Source organism: Scomber scombrus, chromosome 12, assembly GCF_963691925.1.
Source record: "Scomber scombrus chromosome 12, fScoSco1.1, whole genome shotgun sequence".
Classification (NCBI taxonomy): domain Eukaryota; kingdom Metazoa; phylum Chordata; class Actinopteri; order Scombriformes; family Scombridae; genus Scomber; species Scomber scombrus.
The window spans coordinates 7,147,297-7,161,560 of record NC_084981.1 but is presented as its reverse complement, the minus strand read 5'-3'; the positions used below and the strand labels follow the sequence as shown (position 1 = coordinate 7,161,560).

Below are 14,264 nucleotides of genomic sequence, written 5' to 3'. Positions count from 1 at the left end.
GTGATAAGCGTAAATATTCCCATTTGATGAATTTCCCAGATGGGGAAAACGGCATTTTCTTACTATACACGCTAGATATGAAATAATCTGCAAAAAGATCAGATCAGATGGTATCCACTGATGAATTTAAGAGCATCACAAAGAAAATGGTGACAGATGCATGTTAGAGGCCACTGCATTTGAATAGCTGTTGTGATTTCTTTGTATAGCCTATCATGTTGTGTGTAAAACATTTGAATATGTTTTGCAAGGCTACTACATTGGCCAGGTCTTCCTTACAAAACTCTTTTTCCCTTTTCTTTTAAAACAAATTTCAATGGTACTTCCTGGTAAAATAAAGGTAAAATAAATAAACAAAACCGAGTTGACTCATAAAATAATTTTCATCTGTCCATTCATAATTCAAACATACAACAGCACAATAATAAAACAGCAAGAAGCAAAATAATAACACACCCACAATATCAGCAAGAGATGAGAAGTGTATTATTGGGAAATTAAACCAAGGTTATTTGCGTAGATTGGAACTACATGAATTAAAATGTAGAGTCAGAGTTAGAGTTGAGTAGCTTTTAACAGACTTTTTATTTCGACTTCCTATACTACCAGAATAAAGTCCTGTTGCTTTCGAAACAAAGAAAAAGTTGAAACAATAAATGGGAAATATATTTTAATTATACACAGAAATCAATGCGACACTGAGTCCAACCGGTCTAACACGTTTTAGATATTAAAATAGAGACGAACAACTTAAGCAATACATCCACAAACAGCATTACCATTGCATTACATTGCATTCGTTGCTGACTGAGTAGCAAAAAATAAAACATTAAATAGTAAAATTAAGAATACAATAAATAAAGAGTACATGAAAAACAAAGTTAGTAATAACAGTAGGCTAATTATGGGATTGGTTTCTTGTTATTATATTATATAACTTGCAATTATGAGGTATTTTTTCGTCGCCTCAAAGACGACAGTCGTGACGCGCCAGACAAAGCTCTCCTGTGAAAATCCGCACGCAGGCTTTCTAATCGATATCAGATACAATGACGCACCGGTATTTCCATAAATAAACTCAACAATTTCGCAGCGTGCGAGTCGCGTTAAGTCCAATTATTTGTCTCATTTATAGCCAATAGCTGTGATCGTCATAAAATGCATCTACCTGGAGAGTTTATTGCAAAAAGCATAATTCACTACGTTGAATCGCACCCTGTTCTGGGTTCGCTTGCTTCAGTCTATACAAAGATGGCGCTGTGAAGGTTTGTTTTCCATGGGTGCAAAGTATGTTTAAGTACATTAACCGGACGGCCCAGTGTACGAGACACCTCCAGGCAGTAGGAAACCGTTGCGGTCAAAACAAAGACTTTAGGTAAGCATTGTCTGGCTAATGTCTTTACTATTAGATAAAAATAACTTGCGTTACTTTCACACCAAACGACAGGCTACTTAAGTTAGCTATTGAACTAACGTTAGCTGCAGGAACCGCTAAAGCCGGTTGGTTTGCCAAAGCTAGCAGTTAGCTTAGTTGGTACATAAGCAGCATAGGCAGCTACAATACGTTTTACATGCGGGCCCACATATAATATTAATATTGTAATAATAATTATTATTATTATAATGATAATAATATGTATTCTTGTTAACACTTAGCAACAGCGGGAAATTAAATGTAACCACAGGACTACACGAGTCAGGCTCTTTTTGATGCTAATGTAGCAAAGCTAATGCTAGTGATCGTCTGTGACTGGGATTATTTCATGTCCTCTACAACTGTGGTTCTCAACGTTTTTAATGTCAAGGACTCACAATGTGATATAAACCAGGCAGCGAACCCGTATTTGATAACATGCAGTGTGAGGGATCTCCATCTGATAAAATGTAGTTATTCCATGACTGTCTAAACGGTAGATTGGCAGATCAGCAGTGAAGAGCGTGAAGACCATGAACAGAAGAGTCATCCTCATACATCCTCTCATTGACTTCTAGTTAATTCAATAATAGTGACATTTAAATGTACACAATTTTTCTGGTGAATTGTGAGAAGTATTTTGTTCTAGTTTTAAGAAAATACGTTTTGACTAACACTGTTGTGTGCCAAAATGTATTACATAATATAAACTCATTATTATTATTATTATTATTATTAGAACTAATTAACACGTTGGTTTGGGATATTTCAGAAATGTTAAAAATAAACTTTGTGGAGTTAATCAAATGCCACATATCTAGAAAGGTGTACTACATCAACTACTTTTGGGCTGGGAAACTAGACTTCTGTCATGTTTTTTTCTGTTAAACTGGTATTTAACTTATTTAAAACTCAAGACTAAGACTTAAAAATAATATTTTGAATTGAAATCTTATTGTTTTTTTTACAATAATTGTCACAAGAAAATAAATACATAAAAAGCTTTGAACAAGGCGCTACTCTTTTTAAACCAGCTATCTGCTGTAAACTATTTTCAAACCTCACCTGAGTGTCTGTCACTCTGTTAGTTTGTTGAGTGATATCTTTAAATCATCTCAAAAATGTTCATTCAACTCCAGATCTTACCTGAGAAGCTGCAGCTCACCTGTTTGTGTGTCTGTGCTGCTGGCATGATTTTCATAACACAATGTGTCCTGACATTCTCACACAAATCAGCTGGACTAGCTGTGGCTCATTTATATTTTTAAGTAATGTTCATGTCATAAATTACATATTCAAAGATAAGATGTACCTTGATTAATCCCCTGCAGGGGAAAATGATTATTTATTATAATAGACATAATAACTGCTATGGGAAGAGGGAGGGATGGAGTTAAATACTTCTCCTCATAATGTCAAAGAAGATAATTGTTTGGATTGATTGCAGAGCATTTTTATTATCTATGCTTAGCTGTTATACTTACACTTTGGTACTTCTCTTTGAACCTGAAGTCTTATCACTTGGGAGTATTTTCACCTGCATTAATTAAATTGTTTAATAAAATTACATCATGTCTTAGCAGTGATCACAAATGTGCTAAAACACAACTCCTGGACTTTAAACATAATAACTGATGTTATATTTGTGCAGGGAAGAAATTATTTAATTCTGTGATGTTTGAAACTTTTAAATAATAAAAACTGTGGCTTTAGATTCACCACTGTTCCTCACAGACTCCACTAGTGCCGGACTGCAGCTAGTCAAAAATGTGTAACTCTTAACTGCAACATTATGTGTTAAATAGGCAGGATTGTTTGAGATTGGTAAAAATATCTGTACGGTCAATTCAGCACCGCCTTGACATACCTAAATTTACACCTATGCCAGGTGCATTTCACTGCTGCACAGTCTGAGTGAATGTCCATTTGACCAAATTGTGGCATCTGTTAACCCTCCCTGAAAGTCAATGTAAATCTCAGTGAGTGTTGTATAAGTTGTGAACCAAACTTAGTATATGTCTACACAGTCTTTGTCAACCTTCACAAAGTAAATCTCCCTCGGCCTGCATGTCAGGTTCAATCAGAATATGGACTCCTCGACTAACTGCGCTCCTCTTCAACTGTACATTTGATTTCCTCCACTGCAGGCTGGTGTCATCCTTGCCATTCAGAATGACCGACCCGGCTGTGAACAGGGTGGTTGGTGAAATAATTCGCTCTCCCGAGGACAAGCGGGTTTACAGGGGCCTGGAGTTTACCAATGGCCTGAAGGCCATGCTCATCAGTGACCCGACCACAGACAAATCCTCAGCTGCTTTGGATGTCCACATAGGTAATCTAGTATAATCTTTTATTATTGTTATTTTAGGATAGATAGTCTGTATTTTTCATGTGGTTTACCAACGTACAGGGATCATTATTCATCACATGTAACTATTTTTAAGTTGCATGTGATGTGTGTAAGTTACATAACCTTTTAAGTTGCAGAAGTTATCAACATTTCCATAAGATGCATAGGAAACAATGTTGTGCTTCCCAGATGTACAGAATAACCTCAATACTGCCCATATGTTATCCAGTATTCCTGCCACAAATAAACCTGTAAACATAATATTTCTACCACTAGTGTCCATTTCACAGAGAAAATGGTTACTCATCTTAAAATGTTTTCAAAGTCAACCATAACTCCTACTCTGACAAAGCAAACACTAGGTTGCTTTAACAGCAGGATGAGGAAACGATCATGAAATGTAATAAATGACTTCTCTTTACTAAGGATTTGTTTTTAGTGGCCAATTAAATTTGACCCATAAACTGTAAGTCTATATGAACTGAGCTAATAAAAGTGGCACAAGTTAAACCGCCACAATAACCTGTTATCAATATTTTAGTCATACACAATTTCATATCAATTTAAAAAAAACCTCAAACTAACACATACATCATACACAGCTCCTTCCACTGAATTTTTATGACGTCTTTCACTTCAAATTCACAGGTTCCTTATCGGACCCAGGCAACATCTCAGGACTGGCACACTTTTGTGAACACATGCTGTTCTTGGGAACGCAGAAGTACCCCAAAGAGAATGAATACAGCCAGTTCCTCAGCGAGCATGCGGGCAGCTCCAATGCCTTCACCAGCGGAGAGCATACCAACTACTATTTTGACGTGTCCCACGAGCACTTGCAAGGAGCACTAGATAGGTACATTCATTGTTCATTTGAATCGGATTAAAGTATTTGTGTTAAGTATTAATGTTTATTTTTTTAGTCATTATTAGCAACAAAGGAAATGAAACAAATGAAAACTTGAGTTCCAGTACCAATTAGTCTCCAAAATGACCATAGAGATGAAAAAAATAACTCTCTGACAGTGTTTACATAGATAAACATGATAAACCTCTCCAAGACAAGTTATAAAGATGGATACAAAGATAATAGTAGAATTTGAGACAATATATAAAAAAAACAGTAATGAAAAATGCTTGTTTTTTTTCTCCCGTTGTGCATATACAGCACCTTTGTCAAGTTAAGGCAGATGACATATGTTCACCTAAATGGTTATCTTATCAGTATACGCAGTGCTTCTGTATTTGGTTACCAGACTCAGCCTCGCCCCCTCCACTCAGACCAGAAACCTTGCAGGTGTACTGGTAAGCCTCGCAGGGTGGCGGGTGAGGACGGGGTGGGGCGGCTCTGCTCACATGTCAGCTGCGGTGGTTCGTAGAGGACAGGTCGCACGGTGTCAGAATCGAACCTTTCGGGATAAGCTTACCTACTTTATAAATGAATGATAGTCCGAGCATGCACCTGTTTCTGTGTCATAGGCTAATTGTCCCCCCCCCTCCCACATCAGTGAATTGTGAAGACCATCTGGACTGTAGTGGTAGGAAAGGACAGTGTAGGGTACGCTGAAATATTGATGATGTTGCCTCTTTGAAAAACATTGTGTCTGAAAGGATTATTCGTGTCATTAGCTCCTTAACTATACCCTTGTTATAATAATCAGAATGACTAGATTATACAGTCCACAACTTCTGGGCAGTGTATAAATATATTAAACATGGTTGACTATCCAATAGTAACAAAATGTATCTACAGCAAAGCTACAGTGGTTTTAGCTGCTGTCATTTTCAGCTAAAATCTTTTTTCTAGACCCATGATGGGCTAAACAATTACACTAGAGCTAGAATGCACTGGATATCTCACTGGAGGGAGCATTTTTGCTAACAAACAACTGCAAGCACCCCATAATATAATCACATTTCAGTAACATGGCTCATGGAGCGATTGCTTTGTGAGATCCTTTTTATACATTTAAACAACCAGCTACTGTAACAGGTACATTTTTAGTCAGATCCAACAAGGTTTTTGGTCATGATTCGGTACTGCATGGAGCCTTTTGCATAAATCTTCCAATCGACAACAAAAACTAACTGGTGGTGTAGCTTTAAGAAACATTCAAATGATATGTGGGCCAATGATTCCCTGATTTGCATGGCAGTTGCTCACTTTATACTCATGCAAATGGATTTCTGTTTCTGCTTTGTGTGTCCTTCACATTAGACACTTTGTTTTAACCCAAAACAGCATTAGGCTACCACTCAAAGCCCACATTTAAATATGTTTAAAATGATACTGCTTTAAGTTTTATCATCACATGCCTACATACTATCCTGTCTAATGTTCACTTTATTTTCATTTTGTAACATCTGTAGGTTTGCTCAGTTCTTCCTGTGCCCACTGTTTGATGAGAGCTGTAAGGACCGGGAGGTGAATGCAGTCGACTCTGAGCATGAAAAGAACCTGATGAATGATGCCTGGAGGCTTTTTCAGCTGGAGAAGGCAACTGGCAACCCAAACCACCCCTTCAGTAAATTTGGAACAGGTAGAAACTCTTCAGACTTATCACCAATCCTCGCTTAAACACTACATAATATTATTTATCATGAATTATAGCTTAGGTCTGTCACATCTATCTGTCTTTCTCCATCTAAATATACATTTAACACAACTGGAGTAATATAATTTAGAACACTAGATCTTTGGCGTAGATGATCTGATTTAGATTTTGGACCAGCCTACTATAATTTTTGCATATCAGTGTTGAAGTAAGTTTTTTTTTGGTCATATTTGACTATATAGAGCTTGCAAACAGATTTATGAATGACTGGTTATTAAACCTAATTATGATAAATAGTGTAAGTTATTAGGCAGCATATGTCATTCAATTTATGTGGATTTTGACAAACGCTTTTTTTCACATCACTGCAACATTCATATAAACCTGTAATAAGTTGGAATGAAGTTGGCTAAAAAACACAGAAATAGGAAATAATTCATACCTTATGCATTATAAACAGTCAAACCAAACCGGGTCACTTTTAACCAGGAGGACAAAAGATGCATGGTCAGGAGGGGTATTTGTGACAATTTTCGCACAAAAACACATACATGAACCCTTGCAGGTATGACCCAATAAATGAAATAAAACCAAACATTCTGTAGAATGAGGTAAGCATTGGCCGAGGTTGTGTTAATCACTATACCTTTTTAACAATAGCACTTCCCAGTGTAGAGGGAAAGCATTTTGCAGCATGAAAGGAGCTTACTCTGCGTTTCGGGTGAATTGCCAGGTCAGAGTGAGACGGACTTGGAGCAGCTCCCAGCTCAAAATAGCCACCTGATGGCAGTCTTGAATTATAATATCTTTATTCCACTTAAGAACAGAAGAGGATCAGACAGGGTCTTGAAAGTCCTGCAGTCTGAGGAGACTAACGTAATCCTCCCCAGATTGCTGCTTATTTTTTCAAATTAAAAATCCTCAACCACCAGCACTTCACAGTTCTTATAGGTTTCATTAGTGTGTTAGATTTTAGAAGAATTCACAAATGGCAGGGAGCTTGTTTATGATCATAAAAAAGTAAGTTAACTATCGTGTTCTCAGATCGTACTCCTCACAAGGTTTCCTGTTTTAGTCCTTTTAATAGTTAATGCACTTCTCAAGAAGATCACTCGGATGTTATTCTGTGGCTGCGTTCTTGGTAGTCTGAAAAGAGGAACTTCCATTCTTCAACCCTGTGCATTGATCCTTATCTGTCCATTTTTCATATTGCATAAATATGCTGCTCATATTCAGGAGTCTATTTACTGAAACCTCATTAATAATTGCAGTGGGATTGATGAAGATGAACCTGAAGGATTTGATGAGTTTTTTTAGACAGGCGAATGCAGATTTACTTAATATGTTTTATAAAACTCTCATCCACTGGGCTGATTTCTTTCTTTTTATAGGTAACAAATTGACCCTTGAGACCAGACCCTGTAAAGACGGGATCGACATCCGCCAGGAGCTCCTCAAGTTTCACTCCACGTACTACTCCTCTAATCTCATGGGGCTCTGTGTGTTAGGAAGAGGTAAGAAATGTCATGTTTGAATGTTACAAAGACCTCAGAAGAACTCAAGAGGCATGACAAGCCTTTGTACTGTCTGTTACTCAAGACAAGAAAGAGGAACAAAGGCTGCAAGTCACTGAAGGAGTTGGTGGACATCGCCTAAAGATGTTTCTCACGATATATTTCAAGGTCTATTGCAAGTGATTATACAGGATATCTTTGTCAAATCAAATGAGATACTGTACCTTGGTATAACCACCCTAAAACAAATGACATCTTTGGCAAAACAAAGTAGCTTCTACCTAATTACAGTTGTAGTGTTTGTCAAAGGTTAGTCCATGTATCGTCCACACCTCTTTTCTTCCTGTACTGCATGATTGCCTTTCTATAGCTGTGGAGTTGAATTTTTTTTTTTTTTTTGTAACATCACCTTCCCATTGGCTCGTCTAGTTTCACTCTTTGTTATTTCTCTGTAGCTGTGAGAAACTCTTCTGCCTGTGGTGAAAGAACAGCACCCTCTTCCTGTTCTGCCTTTTTACAACAGTCTTCGCTATAGAAGGACCAATAAAGCTACTATTATACATTCTAAGTGACTGACAACTGACAATCAGTATTTAAGCATGATTAAGTGTCCAATTTAACTTAGAAATAATTGTATGCATTTTTCATTCCAGGTGTATAATTCAGTTAGCTCTTATTGAATAAAATGTCACTTAAATGTTCATGTTTAGCTGACATGTTGCAACTCTGTCATTCTCATTTGGATTGTAAGTGACCGAGTGTGACAGAAGTGCTTACAAGAGCAGGATTAAAAGCTTCAAGTGGCTCTCAAGTGACAGCTGCGAGCATCATGGAAGTTGATAATTAATAGTCAAAATGTGACAGCTGGTTTGTTTCACTTGAAGAGCACAGCCAGAGATTACGCTTTCATTCACTCTCTTTTGGCAGCTACTTTTTGCCTAATGACTTTGTTGTAAATCTGAGGTCAACTATAAATGTGTTTTCTTTCTTACTCTTCACCCACAGAATCACTAGACGAGATGACCTCCATGGTGGTCGAGCTGTTTGGAGAAGTTGAGAACAAGAACGTGCCTATCCCAGAATTCCCAGAGCACCCATTTCAGGAAGAACATCTTAGGGTGAGCTTAGTTTATCTCCCCCATCTTGCGCTTTATGTTAGAGCTGTGATGTAAATCCATAGCCAGTAATACGATCAGTTTTATTATGACCTGACATGTTCAGCTCATATATTTAAAATTTTCTAGATTGTCCTTAAATGCTTCCTAAGTAACTTGATTTTCTTTTTTCTTGTTTTCCATCACAGCAATTCTACAGTGTGGTGCCTATTAAAGACATCAGGAACCTGTATGTGACGTTCCCCATCCCAGACCTACAGAAGTACTACAAGTCAAACCCAGGACATTATCTGGGACACCTGATCGGTCATGAAGGACCCGGAAGTTTGTTATCTGAGCTAAAATCCAAAGGTAGGTCACAAATTAGAGCTTCAAGATAGTCGACAATGTTAACACATTTTTTTAAATATACAAATTAATATATTTTTCCAGCATTCAAGGAATATTGTAAAAGTTATTCAGATATTCTGTTTTCTATCATAAAGTAAAACTATGTACTGATGCTCAATTGAAAATGACCATGAATATTATTCTTTCAGGCTGGGTGAACACACTCGTTGGAGGGCAGAAAGAAGGAGCCAAAGGATTCATGTTCTTCATCATCAATGTGGACTTGACAGAGGAGGGTCTCTGTAAGTGGCGCCTGCTACATAATTATAACCACATCGGTGGTGTGGTTATAATTATTCCCCAGTGTGGTCAGATTTGTGTATGTGTTGGTAAATGAAATAAACGTAATGACACATCTTCTACATGTCACCTCAGTGCACGTCGAGGACATCATCTTCCACATGTTCCAGTACATCCAGAAACTGCGTACTGAGGGACCTCAGTCGTGGGTGTTTGAGGAGTGCAAGGTAATTAAAGTTGTCTGTTTAGTGGCAATATTTCAGTCAGGAAGGGCAGGACAAACGTGACCCTGATTATTTGTGGTTACTGGAGAAACTAATAGAGCAGCTGAGAGATTGACAGGCAGTAGACACTGATGTTCTCCATTCTACCTGCTGACTGTAAAGTTTGACACGTCAAACAAACCTCATTTAGTTTGTGGATAATACTACATTTCAATGCAACATAGAAAAAATTACAAAACTTGACTCTAGAATCTGTCTCAAAATCTGAAATGTGTGGAATTGTTGCATGTGTTTGTGACGTTCTCTCTCCCTCTCTCTGTCTCTAGGATTTAAACAAAGTGGCCTTCAGGTTCAAGGACAAGGAGCGACCCCGTGGCTATACCTCCAAAGTTGCTGGTTTGCTACATGTAGGTCCACTCTCCAACTGCAAAGGTTGTTTCCAGGTCGACACAACGCAGCTCATTGCGTCTGTACCTGCTCTCGTCATCGGGCTGCCTGGTGCTACTTTTGAATCTGTTGCAAAACTGGAGAATGGAGGTTTTCCAAAGCCATAGTCAAAATTAGGTCAAACATGTTTTTTGTTTTTTTAACCAAAGTCCTGTATTACTGTGGCAGCCAGATTTGAGTACATCATGGCCTCTTTTGCACTAATTACAGGCTTTTTTTTCTTTTTCTTTTTCCCTCCCAGGTTTTGCAGTGCAAATAATTGTTTGTCACCTTCCTATTTTAACAAAAGCAGGTAGTCATCATATCACAGTGTAGTGTAGCAAGCATTTAGTCTATTCTTCATTTTCTTCTTGCAACAGTTTGCTTTTTTCCTCTTAGTTATTAAACTTTGTGTGTGCGTCAATGTTGACGCTAATGCTTTCTGTGTTTTTCAGTACTACCCTCTGGAAGAGGTTCTAGCAGCAGAGTACCTTTTGGAGGACTTCAGGCCAGATCTGATTGAGATGGTGCTGGATAAGCTGAGACCAGAGCATGTCAGGTCAGTGTGAGAACGTTTTCATGTATAGAAAACTGATGCCATCCATATACATGCAGCAACACTCAGTCTCCTTTTTTCAGTTCTTAAGTATGACACAGTTGATATGTACTGGTTGACTTGACTACTATCACAGAAAACCCAACTTTAGAATCAATGTTTGTGTTTTTTTGATGATCATTTACCACAGAGCCAATAATAAGTTGTTTGTCTTCCACAGTAACATTAGGCCAATGCTGTAACACACTATTTAACTAAACAAAGTAACATTTGATCAGTTTGCTTAATTGCAAACAATAATATTTAAAGAAAAATGTTTCTTGAATTTGTTGTCTGTTTTTTATTTAAAAATTGGTCATTGCAAGCCTAATGCAAAAATAGACCCATTAAATTATATATGTATATACCGGCAAAGGAATACCACAGGAAGTCTTTGAAACTGGTGGTTATAATATTTTTTTTGTTGCCCACCAGCTGTGATAAAAAGTGCCGTTGACCCACTTTGATATTTGTATCAAACAGCTTTTTCAAATTTCTGCCTTACAGATTTGATTATCTCTGCAGCCTTGAAAAGGGCCTGTTTGTTATATGAGGATACGGATACGCATGCTGAGGAATGCATTATTAAGATGTGCATTTTGAATTGGAAATGCAGAATTTCAGTTATGAAATATTTTCTGACTTGTTATATATGTCCCATGTTATATAAAAGCATCAATCTATAAAATTGTATTTGAGCTTCACAACTTGATTTGCTGCAGACGTAGTTAGTCTTTTTTTTTTGGTCCTCTGTCGAGATGCTAAATAGGTTGAGACATTTTTTAGGAGCTTTTTTTTTAATGCAAGAGGATTACCTATCAGAAACCATACTCCACATGAGAATAATGTTGGGAAACGCATATTTGGCAGGAGTAGCACAATCTTCACTTTTCTTGCGGTTCTGCATAATGGTCTTGTAGCTTCAACACGATTTTTACGGGATGCTACAGTTGTGTCAAGCAAAGTGCAGGCTTGTAACTGCTTCCATTTCTTAATGCTCACCAAGGAAGAAATTGCATGCGCTTTTTGGCTGACCCTGGCGGTTTACGTGCCAGTCTTCCTCTTCTACTGAAGTGGCTATTTAACCTTGGGGTTTTGCCAGCGCTGCTTGGAATTCATGACAGCGTTTCCTTTATGGATCAATCTCACCCCAGCAGCTGGAAGTGAACTTAAAGCAAGTTAGGTTGCATCATTAAAGCGATGGAAATGATCATCACACAATTTGGTTTTAGTCTTAGTTGTTTTGTATTAAACAGAAACCTTCGGTTAGCACTGTGATTGAATAAATAATGTTTAGTCTCCAGTGAGACACACACACTTTAAATGCAGCACACCAAGGGCTCCAACTTTGCAGATGTATAGGAATTCTAAACAAAGCTCATCTGTTATAGGCGGACAATGTGTCAATGGACGTGATCCAACTTGTGGAATACTAATAGAAAAGCGCTCACATCTCACATTGTATAGCAGTAATAGAGTATCTAATCAGCTCTCACAGAGAAGTTTTTGTATTAATGTAACCTGACCAGGTTCTCTCTTTGTTCTTTCTCAAGAGTTGCAGTGGTGTCAAAGTCATTTGAAGGGCAAACAGACAAGACAGAAGAATGGTACGGCACGCAGTACAAACAGGAGGCCATCTCTGCTGAGACCATTAAGGTGAATCACTGCTGTTCTCAACAAGTCACACAATACTAGCAGTCTGGCTGTTCAGCTCGTGATAAATACATAACAGCAGTGTGAATTTTATTATAAGATTCTAGTCTCTGATTATATCTTTGTGTTCCAGAAATGGGAAAATGCAGACCTCAACGGGAAGTTCAAGTTACCAATGAAAAACGAGTTCATCCCCACCAACTTTGAGATCTACCCTCTTGAGAAAGACTCTCCGTCCGTGCCCACTTTAATCAAGGCAAGTGTTTTTGCGGCACCGCTCCACCATCAAAGTCACTCATCATTACAGGACTAAGGCAGTCTTTGCTTAACTGCTTATTGGGGGGTGTCATGTTTTCATATGATAATAAGGGACTGCTTTGATTGAGACAAAGCATTTAGCACTGTTGTCGCCATCATGTCAAGATCAGAGGAGCTGAGCTGTTAATAACAGCGTGCATGTTTGATTCTCTGAAGCAAAGACTGACTAAAAGCCGCAGTGCCCTTTTGTCTTTGTCAGTGTTTCTGCTGAGTGCAAAGAGCACATTGTGATCTGTGGACATCAAAGTCATTTCATTGCATTTAAAAGCAAATGCACACTAAATGCTAGTTGAGCTCCACTTGCTGGCATATTGTCACACCATCCATTATCATTGTGCATTAAGAACCTTAAATGAATATGAAATTAAGAACTGCCTGTATGTATTGTTCATTTCTTCCAGGACACTGCTATGAGCAAGGTGTGGTTCAAGCAGGACGACAAGTTCTTCCTGCCCAAAGCATGCCTGAACTTCGAGTTCTTCAGGTACGTAATTGACTCGAACCATTTATAATCCAGTTGGAGTTTTGAGCACAACGTCCTACCCTTTAGCTTGTCACTATCTATTGTTTGCAATATAAAGTCAGCTGTTTCTTAAGGTAGGGTGATGCTGGTGACGTCAGAGGATTTCAGGGTTTATTAAGAAGTGCTCAATTCTACAACAAAGAAAAAAGAGGACTTAAGCTGACTTCGTGTATATTATTGCTATAACTTACTAGGGAGCCTTAAATGCTTCCAGAAACCACAACATGAGCTGGGCTAGTCTCTATCAACAACGTTTAGGCAATAGTTGACGACTGATACACTGTAGACTATTAACACTGCAATTATTTATTTCATCACAAATTGCCAAATACCTCTGCTGGAATGTTTGTGGTACTGTTACACCCCTAATAACCACGTTCAATTATGTGTATATAAAGTAGAATAATGTATTGAACTCTGTCCTCTCTTTTTAAAGTTTCTATTGTAAAAAAAAATCCCCCCCCAAAAAAACAGCTGAGACTAACATCTCTACTCTGCTTATGGTTTGTTTGACCACTTCCATTTTCTCTACAGCCCGTTTGCTTATGTGGACCCATTGCATTGTAACATGGCATATTTATACCTGGAGCTCCTCAAGGACTCCCTCAACGAGTATGCATATGCAGCCGAGCTAGCCGGCTTGAACTATGACCTCCAAAATACCGTCTATGGGATGTATGTAAGTATTCAAAATTCTCTCCCTGTCGCCCTCACGCCGCATCCCAAACCGAACCTTTTTAGTCTCCCGTACCTTTTTTTTTATCATCCTTGGACTTGGCTATTGTGGCTCAGCCTGGACTGGGTTGATGAGTACTTTAAAGACTTCAATGTGTCTCTATGAGGTTTTTTTGAAATTGAACAACATATTGGATTTAATAAATCATTGTATTTTATTTAACACCCAAACATTTTAAAACATGTGAATTGTCTCATGTGGCAACAATTTA

The 14,264-nt window shown here is 38.0% G+C and overlaps 1 protein-coding gene across 2 annotated transcripts in view; it reads left to right on the top strand.

The window, feature by feature from the left end:
* Positions 1-1,265: 1,265 nt before the first annotated feature.
* The window catches only part of ide (insulin-degrading enzyme), a 29,000-nt gene continuing 16,001 nt past the window's right edge, over positions 1,266-14,264 (top strand). Inside the window, exons 1-15 of one of the 2 annotated variants that reach the window (XM_062430638.1) lie at positions 1,266-1,375; positions 3,562-3,746; positions 4,413-4,620; positions 6,135-6,304; positions 7,711-7,833; positions 8,839-8,951; positions 9,137-9,299; positions 9,488-9,580; positions 9,714-9,805; positions 10,129-10,209; positions 10,684-10,787; positions 12,377-12,479; positions 12,610-12,732; positions 13,196-13,278; positions 13,852-13,996. In XM_062430638.1, the coding sequence (XP_062286622.1) occupies positions 1,290-1,375; positions 3,562-3,746; positions 4,413-4,620; positions 6,135-6,304; positions 7,711-7,833; positions 8,839-8,951; positions 9,137-9,299; positions 9,488-9,580; positions 9,714-9,805; positions 10,129-10,209; positions 10,684-10,787; positions 12,377-12,479; positions 12,610-12,732; positions 13,196-13,278; positions 13,852-13,996 (1,872 nt within the window). In that variant the 5' untranslated portion in view covers positions 1,266-1,289. The remainder of the gene's footprint in view (positions 1,376-3,561; positions 3,747-4,412; positions 4,621-6,134; positions 6,305-7,710; positions 7,834-8,838; positions 8,952-9,136; positions 9,300-9,487; positions 9,581-9,713; positions 9,806-10,128; positions 10,210-10,683; positions 10,788-12,376; positions 12,480-12,609; positions 12,733-13,195; positions 13,279-13,851; positions 13,997-14,264) is intronic. The other variant, XM_062430639.1, reaches the window with a different exon arrangement.